The 9,483-nt window shown below is 52.9% G+C and overlaps 1 protein-coding gene across 1 annotated transcript; it reads left to right on the top strand.

Moving 5' to 3' along the window:
- The first annotated feature begins 237 nt into the window (after window positions 1-237).
- On the top strand, window positions 238-9,232 carry Pkdcc (protein kinase domain containing, cytoplasmic). The gene is made up of 7 exons (XM_008835860.3): window positions 238-489; window positions 4,560-4,682; window positions 5,273-5,544; window positions 6,146-6,225; window positions 6,450-6,557; window positions 7,929-8,102; window positions 8,316-9,232. Exons 1-7 carry the CDS (start codon window positions 448-450, stop codon window positions 8,399-8,401), a joined length of 885 nt encoding a protein of 294 aa, XP_008834082.1. The 5' UTR covers window positions 238-447; the 3' UTR covers window positions 8,402-9,232.
- Window positions 9,233-9,483: the final 251 nt, after the last annotated feature.

Genomic DNA, 9,483 nt, shown 5'->3' on the forward strand with positions numbered 1-9,483 from the left:
GCCCCCAGCCCCCGGCCGGGGTTCCCCGGGCCCACGCCTGGGCTGCGCCGCACTCCGCAACGTGTCTGGCGCGCAGTACGTGGGTTCAGGCTACACTAAGGCCGTGTACCGGGTCCGCCTGCCCGGTGGCGCCGCGGTGGCGCTGAAAGCGGTGGACTTCAGCGGCCACGATCTGGGCAGCTGCGTGCGCGAGTTCGGGGCGCGGAGGGGCTGCTATCGGCTGGCGGCCCACCACGCCTGGGCTGCGCCGCACTCCGCAACGTGTCTGGCGCGCAGTACGTGGGTTCAGGCTACACTAAGGCCGTGTACCGGGTCCGCCTGCCCGGTGGCGCCGCGGTGGCGCTGAAAGCGGTGGACTTCAGCGGCCACGATCTGGGCAGCTGCGTGCGCGAGTTCGGGGCGCGGAGGGGCTGCTATCGGCTGGCGGCCCACAAGCTGCTCAAGGAGATGGTGCTGCTGGAGCGGCTGCGGCACCCCAACGTGCTGCAGGTATGAGAGTGGGGTGCGGGGACGTGGGGACTAGTCATTCTGGAAGACTCCCTTGGTCTCACAGAGTAAGATATGGAGTGCCAATGGCTGTGTCCCCGTGGCAGCTAGGTGCAGAACACGAATTAGGGCACTACTCTGCACCACCCTGCCTGCCTCTCACCCCTTGGGCGAACCACTCTATCCAAGTTAACACACATCTTAAAGACAGGCAAGGACAGGAAGGGCCCAAATTCTGGTGGTAGGGCAGTGGTTAGGACTGAAGACCACGTAGGACCCTGCTCCTGGCTGGAACTAGTTACTGAACACAAATGACCTGTTACTCGATCTACAGTGACCTGAAGCCCAACCCCAACTCCGCTTCAGTCGGTTCCCAGCTGCAGTTGTAGGGTGCCCCGTGTTGATTGAGCCACCTTCTTTCAAAGACCAATGACATGTCTGACTTTGAAGATGGTATAGGATAGTAATGCGGTGACAAAGGGCAGAAAAGACTACACCTGATTTGATTCCCAGACAGTCTCCCACTCCTCACTCAGAAGCCACTAGAAGGGGTAGAAAAGTAGGCCAGAAAATTCACAACCTTTCACAGAAGTGACTGGGTTTCCTCCCAAGACTTCAAATGAGTCTGCTCCAACCGCTGCAGAGTCTCAAGGTCTCAGGCCAGAAGCCTGAATGCCATACTCTCAGAGTGTACTTAGCTAAAAGGCTAGGAGAATCAAAAGGCCGGAGGGGCAGCATCCCACTAAGACTGCCTCCCTGTTCACTGGAGGTACAGGCAAGAAAGATGAGACCCCCCCACCCTTGTCCTTCCAAGCTGGACTTGGAGTTCTCACAATGCCGGCACTGCCCAAACACAACCCACTGCCTCTCTCCAAGGTCTCTCTACCTTGACTCTGTTTAAGATGATACAGACTGCTTCCCTCTGCAGATGCCTGAGCTAATTTGAGAGCAGTCCCCTGACTGCTTTTGGCCTGGTGACATGGGTGTATGCACTCTCCAGCCATAAATCTCACCCACACTACTGACCCTAAGGCCTCTCAGATTAACTTTTCTGTACCCTAAGAAAGGACTGGAAGCCCAGCAATTTCTCCCTCTTCAGCATTGAGAAGGGGGACCCCAGGCCTAGAGGGTTCAGCGGACCATATAGACTACAAGAGACCAGGGTGCTCGTTTACTCCCAGTGGCTCGCCCTAGGACACCCCCCGCCCCAATCCTAGCCAGACACTTGTGACAAGCTCTGACAAGGTCTTGGTCCCTGCGTTGGTCACAGGAGGTCAGGCAGAGCTACCCATTGTGTATGGTTATGCCTGGCTGCGCCGCCACTGACGCTGTGACTGGAGTGGAGGAGAGGCTGGTTACGTGGCCATTCTGATTGGGAGGATCTTGTTCTCTTTGCCTCTCCCGGGTTCTTGGGAACTTTCTGGAAATCCTGAGGTGCCAGCCAGAATCTGACAGGGTAGAGGACTTGAATGACAGCAAGACATTCATTGTTTGTTAACTGATTCAAGGCCCCCTTCCTTAAGACAGGTTTGACACTTGATGGGCCTTCCTATGTCTTAGAGTCTTCTACCTGACCAACCCCAAGTCTAGCTAGCTGCCTACCCTGACCCACAGATGGGACCTCCTCTGTAATTGTCCCCTAGTGATGAAGGCACTAGAGAAATATATTACAACCAAACACATTCATTCACCCATTCCCTTACCAGTGCAGCATGGTCTCCAGATTGACTGTGACTCTCACTTAATCTGAGGCTGGAGTGAGTACCTCTGGAGCAGAATTATTAAGGGTCCCAAGGAAAAGGGAAAAGTGGGGTTCCCTAGTATGTCCTAGAGACTGCTTTGAGGGTGAGTTCCCCATTTATTTTCTGACCCTTTGGCCCATGTCGCTCTGGCTTCCTCAGCTAGACCCCCTTTTGCAGCCAAGGCTCCCTGGGTCATCCTGCTCAAGAGGCTTAGGTGCTGTGTGCCAGGAACTAGAAATCTAGAAATCATGTTGTTTTAATACCGCCTAATCATTTAAAATTTCAAAACCGTTTGTTTGCTGAAGTAGGGAGGAGCCAGAGGACTTTGTAGAGTTCCCAGTAGCCCAGACTCCTGAGGCCCCTTCCCCCTCTCTGAGCAGCATACAGTTGTGCTGTGAGTTCTACTAGCAAATGCAGAGTAGCAGAGGCCCACTGCACCCTTCCCAGCAAACTCTGGTACCAGGGGCTGTCTGGGGATCTTCCTGTCTGTCTTCTGGACCTTCCCTGTTCCACCACACTTGCGCACACACACATAAACACACACTTTTCCTTGCCAGATAGATGCTGCTGTCGTCCAGGGTCAAAGGGTACAAGGGTCTTCTCCCGCCTGATCCCATCATCCTGGGGTCTCAGGCCTCATATGGGTCCCAGGCTGGCCTGGGCCCTAGATTCTGGTCATGCTAGAGCATATTCCTTCTCCCAAAGGAACAGAAGATGCAACTGCAATCCTCAGCATCACGCTTCTTGGTTGGGGGGCGGGTAATGGTGTCTTTTTATTTTTTCCCCCTCGAGAGGTGTTGATTAATACCTCGTTAACAGCGCATTTAACGACCTCCGGGTGTTTAATAACCTTCAGAAGTTTCCCACAAAGGCTGAGACTGGAGCAAGAAAATGAGAACCAGGCCCCAGGGCTGCTCTCTTTACCTTCCCCCAAGCCCATCGGGATCTGGGCCCTCCATGGGCTGATGGGGAGGGGTTGTGGAGGGAGAGAGAAAAAGAGGGTGCCTAGGACTGTCCCTCATCCCCCAAGTTACAGCCCAGGTGATCTGATGGGCCAACAACATTGAGTCAAGATTCTCTGGTGGAGCAGAGCTGGGACTTTGGGGAAGGAAGGCTGATGTGTGAGGCCTGCAGGGCAGCTAGGGAAGGTAAGGCTCCTGGCATGAGGATCCACAATGTACAGGAACATCTAGCCCACAGCCTCCATAACACCCACCCCAACTCCCCACCACATAGATCTACACTCTGCCTTGTGTGGTTTGGACAACTCAGCCTTTGTGCTCGTACCCCATAGGGTGCTGGTTGTTTGGAGCCCATTCAAAGCCAGAGCTGTTGTGCAGGATGTTGGGAAGAGAATGCATGGAGAAGCAGGCCTCTCTGTGCACACTGGTGTGGGTGTTGGTGGAAGGCAAGCTGTGCTCCCCCTGGCCAGCTGGGTGGTACCAGGAGCCTCCCCAGGGTGATTTGGAGGAGGAAGCAACTTGTGATCATCCTCCCCAAACTGACCTTCCCTGAGGATCACTCTTCACTGCCTCTCCCTTTACATGTCATCCACCAGCAGATGCAAAGAACACCAGATGTGACTCTTCACTTTAGAAAGTTCAGATGGTGAGGAAATAGACTAGGATTGGAGCAGGGGGGAAGTATGATAATCATTTGCTGGACTGTGTATTAGCAAAGGGTAAGGAAGAATAGATTGTGAAATCTGGGTGACATAAATTTGAATCCTAGCTCCTGTATTACTGTGTGACCTATTTAAGTAACATAACCTCTCTGAGTCAGTTTTCCTACCCACCATGCCACTAAGAACTGAAGGGCTGGCCAGATACCTCACTGGGTAAGAGTGATTGTCACAAGCCTGATGACCTGAGTTCAATCCCCAGAACCCATGGTGGAAGCAGAGAATTGACTCCTCAAGGTTGTCCCCTGACCTCAGCACACACACCCAAACTCATGCATACCACACACACACACACACACACACACACACACACATTGGTTAAAAATCAAAATAAATTTAAAAGACAAGACCTGGATTATGCATGTAGTACATTTAGCACAGTGCCTGGCACCTGTTTCACACATGGTGCCCAGCCCTACCCATCTCTCTGAGTGGCAAGAGGTATGGGACTAATGTCATGAAGTCAGTAGGATCGAAGGTTGCAAAACACAGGGCAGACTTCCCAGGCAACACTGTTCTCCACAGCCTGAGCTGCAGCCCAGGCAGAGGGATGGCCTCGGGGTCAGAGGGTGGGGCATCTTGACAGTTCATCCCTTCTTTGTCCCCGCCCCCACCCTGTGACCTAATGACCTGCTCTGGGTTTCCCCCAGCTCTATGGCTACTGCTACCAGGACAGTGAAGACATCCCGGACACACTGACCACCATCACAGAGCTGGGTGCCCCTGTGGAAATGATCCAGCTGCTGCAGACTTCCTGGGAGGATCGATTCCGAGTAAGCAGGGAGGAGGGTTCAGGCCTGAGCTTCTTGCTGAGAGAGTTCTCCCTTAGAAAGCAGCTTCCTAGCCACTTGGACTCCTCAGCAGGGGAGGGAGGGGAGGAAGGAGCACAAGTTGGCTCAGCCATGGGCCAAAGGGTTAAACAACTTTTTCAAAGAGCAGGATGAGAATCCTAATGTTCTGTATTCTTGCTGTTCTCACAAATGTGCATGTGAGCAGCACGTGCGTGCGCGCGCGCACACACACATATTCTTACACAGTCACTACAAGAGGGCCAGTTTCCTGGGACCACAAATAACCTTAAGCACATCTTGGCACACCCTCTAGTCTCATCCACTGGACTGAGGCCACACTCAAGCTGTGGCTTCAAGGAAGATTAACTCTACCCACACCCCTGCTGCTCTCTTACCCCTAGTCCGTGCCACGTGCATGGTCAGGCCAGCCAAGGGTCGGTTGAAGATCAGGGCCCTCCGAAGGCCTTGGCCCAGCCTTTATGTTGAACTAGAGGCTAGAGAAGAGAAAGCCCAACTTCCGAGCTGAGTGTAGAGACTTTGAGGCCCAATTCAACCTGTGTGTCTGTCCTCAGATCTGCCTCAGCCTCGGCCGCCTCCTCCACCACCTGGCCCACTCTCCACTGGGTTCAGTCACTCTGCTGGATTTCCGCCCTCGGCAGTTCGTGCTGGTAGATGGAGAGCTGAAAGTGACAGACCTAGATGATGCTCGTGTGGAGGAGACGCCATGCACCAGCAGCACCGACTGCACACTTGAGTTTCCAGCCAGGAACTTCACCCTGCCCTGCTCGGCGCAAGGCTGGTGTGAGGACATGAATGAGAAGCGAAACCTCTACAATGCCTACAGGTGACGACCGTTCTACTTTGGAGCTCTGGCCAGGGAGGGCCTAGCAGGGCAAGAGCCACCACGGGGGCCAGGAGACCAGCTAGGGAGGCCAACCTTCACCCATAGAACCGCAGGGACCTAGTCAAGAGAGGACATGACTATGAAGCTAAAAATAGAGAGTTTCAAGGAGAAGCTGGGTTGGAGGGGCAGCTGGAGGCTTCTTAAAATAGTGTCGCACTCAGGGCCTAGAGCTGCTGGGCCTGGCACATCCCTTCTCCACCCTAGTTCTTGACCTCAGCAAAGCTCCTTGTGGCTGAGAAGCCTCAACTATGGAGCTCCTGTGCTGTTAGGTCCAGTCAGAGAACAGTGCAGTCTGGAAAATGAGGAGGGGTAGAAACATGGGCCTCAGCTCTCAAATTTGGTCTCCAGTTAGTTATGGTCACAACTGTGCCCAGTCCCATGCCTTAAAACTGAGTAGATTCTCTGGGATACTGGAGGCATGCCTAATCCCTGGCATACAGGATCAGTTTCCCAGATCAAGTCAAAGTCTATACACGTAGAAGTGAATAAGTCATATCTCCAAAGACTGGACCCCTGAGCCCCTGGCTTCTCTCTACCACAGGTTCTTCTTTACATACCTCCTGCCCCACAGTGCCCCGCCCTCCCTCCGGCCTCTGCTGGACACCATTGTCAATGCCACAGGTGAGCCTCCAGACCCATCTCTTCCCATCACATGTCCCTCCCATATCAGAAGGGGGAACAAGAAAGACCCTGGGCAGCCTATAGAACCTGTCATACCCTAAGGAGCTTTCTATGGTAAAGGCCCTCCCCAGGCCCAAGCTCGCTACAGGGAGAGAAGCAGCTGGCTCTGTGTGGAGAGAAACAGGAACCCAGGCACCCTGCCATAACCATATTGCACTTCACAGGAGAGCTTACCTGGGGGGTGGACGAAACCCTAGCCCAGCTGGAGACAGTGCTGCACCTGTACCGGAGTGGGAAGTACCTGCAGAACTCCACAGCAGGCAGCAGCAGCGGTGAGTGACCCCAACAGTGACTTATCCCTGGGACCATCTCATCTATGAATTGGATTCAATATAACTCACCCCACAAAATTCTTACTGGGATTAAATGGCCTGCGAGGTGTGTCAAAGCAATTAGCACAGTTTCTATGATGCATCTAGAACACAATGTGGGCTTGCTTCTCTTTCCTTCCTCTGCACTCCCCAGGCTGGGAGCACAGTGTAGTGGTGGAAGGGGGTTGGACACTCTGAACCAAGCAAGAAGCCACTTCTCCCAGGGATGGGGAGAATTCTAGCTACTGATACAGACAGTGGTCTTCTGCAGAAACCCTAGGGTTTAGCAGTGGTTGATGACGGGGGGCAGCATCCGTTTTCAAGGAGCCCTGACCAGTCTTAGGGGTTAGGGCATCCGTTTTCAAGGAGCCCTGACCAGTCTTAGGGGTGGGGGAGCCCTCATTAGCCCTGTAAATAAAGTTTAACGAGGTGAACAATGGCTGCCTCTGTCCCTGAGGACACCGTTTATGGGGCCATAAATCACAGGCAGCCCTGGACTTTGGTCTAGTCCCGGGCAGGAGAAGGAGGTGGGAGGACGGGGAGGCCAGAGGCCCAGGGCTTCTGCATTATCAGTTGACAACTAGGGTTCTCAGGCATTGGGGAAGACCAGTGAACAAGGGCCATGTCTGAGCAGCTTGCAGAGCCTCAGTGTTTGCTGGGCCTCTAGAGAGCTACAAGGACCTCGGCCCTCCCCAACTGCGTGAACCCTGACTTACGGCATTTTGTGTTTAATTTACATGCCTCTTCACCTCAGAAACACCCTGACTGATTCCGAGGAGCTTAGCTGACCTCTTTCCCCAAAGCCAGTACAAAGTATGACCCAGAGTCTCTGAATCCTTGCATTTCACTGTGGTATACATACCAGCAGTACCAGAAGCTAGTCAGATCCTCAGATCTCGGCCAGGCCTCCAGAAATCAGAATCTTGCATTTGAATAACATTGCTTAGAGACACATGTGTACTAAGATGTTTGTGAAGCCCAATTCTAAATGTCTAAAATGCCCTAACTTCAGCACCCAACATGGACTGCTGATGACTCTCCATGTGTTGGGCCTACCCCCTGACACACACACCCCGCTCCATCCCTGGCTTATCTTATGCTACTTAAACCAGCTGCATGGCCTTAAATTTGAGAGAGGAGTATCTCCTCACATCCAAATCTGTGCTTGACTGTCAAGCTAGCTTGACCAGCAGTGGCTGCCTTCATTTCCATACTGGAAGTGCTGGCCTAGATGTAGGCATTCACCTAAAAAATGAACCCTTCAAGTTCAGAGTGACCCTCAGCCCTCACACTAGACATTTGTTCTCATTTTGCTTCCCTTTCTCCTCTTAGAGTACCAACGCATCCCAGACAGTACCATCCCACAGGAAGACTACCGCTGTTGGCCATCCTACCACCACAGCAGCTGTCTCCTGTCTGTGTTCAACCTGGCTGAGGCTGTGGATGTCTGTGAGAGCCATGCTCAGTGTCGTGCCTTTGTGATTACCAACCAGACCACCTGGACAGGTGAGCCAGAGGGAGAAAGTATCCTGAAAGAATGGCTAGACTTCTCTGTAAGGTGTGACACGTGGTGAATCCCCATCAGCAAAACCAGAGGGGAGACAGAGACGCTGAGGGAGACCTATGTATATGTGTCCTTCAAAGCAATCATTTTGGAGAGTGGCCCTGCTGCCAAGGAGAGAAATAACCAGACCTGTAACCTCTCCCCTCTGTCCCTAGGTCGGAAGCTGGTCTTTTTCAAGACTGGATGGAGTCAAGTGGTCCCTGATGCCAGGAAGACCACATATGTGAAGGCCCCTGGTTGATTGGTTGATGGCTCAGCTGACCAGCTGACCATCGTTGCCAGCTGGGCTTCCCTGCTGTGGGAGTGACTTGCACTCAAGGCATTGCATGTCACCTAGGAACCCCTGCAGACAGCTAACATCCCAGACCAACCAGTGTAACCAGGACAAATGTGCAATAATGCAAAATGTTAAAATGTGAGTTTACCAGCGTAGGTCTGAGACTGCTGGCTCCCAGACCGAGAATCATTGGTTGGGGGCTGACCACCTCTTCAGCACTGTGGGCTGCGAGCAGAGCTCAGGCTAGTCTGAACTGGGATATTCCATGGGCAGCCCCATCCCTGCATTTGTGGTGAGAATGTAGCCAAAACTTTAAGCCATGGCAGGTTGGGGCTGTGCGGGGACAAAGCCATGGGAGGCAGGGGCTGCGTGGGGACAATCGATCACAGAGTTTCCTCTCAGCTCAGCTCCAGATGGGGAGCTTGGAATGGGGGATGCTCTAAGATTTGAGTGAACTGGTACCTGGGAAGGCTGTCACTGGCCTCCCGACAGATACTGTTCTCAGGCCAGCCCAGGGATCAGGCGTCAAGATAGCAGTGCACACGTCCATATGAGCCAAGAGTAGGGTGGAGGAGCAGGTTGCGTTTGAGCCAGGACCTGGGGTGGGGAGAGGGTCGGGGCCTTTTTGCCTCATTTGCTTTCAGTGAAAGCCACCAAGCAGCCAAAACCAGGCTCTCCCCCTCCTGGAGTTTGCATATCCAGAAGCTTTTGTACTTCTTGTTCATTAAATTGTTTATTTTTGTAAAAAAATTAATCAATTAATAAAATGGCATTTCATGACAAATGCTCCTTTCAGCCACAGGTTCTTATTTGACTTTCTAGTAGTCCCCTGTTATGTCTCTGGTGTATTTGGGGGAGATTGCGTGTCATGACCTTTGGGGAGGAAAATCTCAATGGCAAACACTGAAGATGCCACAGTATGTTTTTAAGCTCTGCTCCTGTGGTGCCTATTTCCTGCCTTGGCCCTCAATGCCACAACCTGACAAAAGACTTAGGGACCCTTTCCCCCAAGAAGGTTCTCATTTTAACACAGTCTGCTTATTATA

Source organism: Nannospalax galili, unplaced genomic scaffold (genome assembly GCF_000622305.1).
Source record: "Nannospalax galili isolate Female #2095 unplaced genomic scaffold, S.galili_v1.0 scaffold257, whole genome shotgun sequence".
Taxonomy (NCBI): domain Eukaryota; kingdom Metazoa; phylum Chordata; class Mammalia; order Rodentia; family Spalacidae; genus Nannospalax; species Nannospalax galili.

Excerpts from the sequence above, each read along its gene's own strand:
- Pkdcc (XM_008835860.3), top strand. The coding sequence starts at position 448 with ATGGTGCTGCTGGAGCGGCTGCGGCACCCCAACGTGCTGCAG. Across the intron at positions 4,683-5,272 it reads CCTGGGAGGATCGATTCCGA|ATCTGCCTCAGCCTCGGCCG; the intron begins GTAAGCAGGGAG and ends GTCTGTCCTCAG. Across the intron at positions 8,103-8,315 it reads CAACCAGACCACCTGGACAG|GTCGGAAGCTGGTCTTTTTC; the intron begins GTGAGCCAGAGG and ends CTCTGTCCCTAG.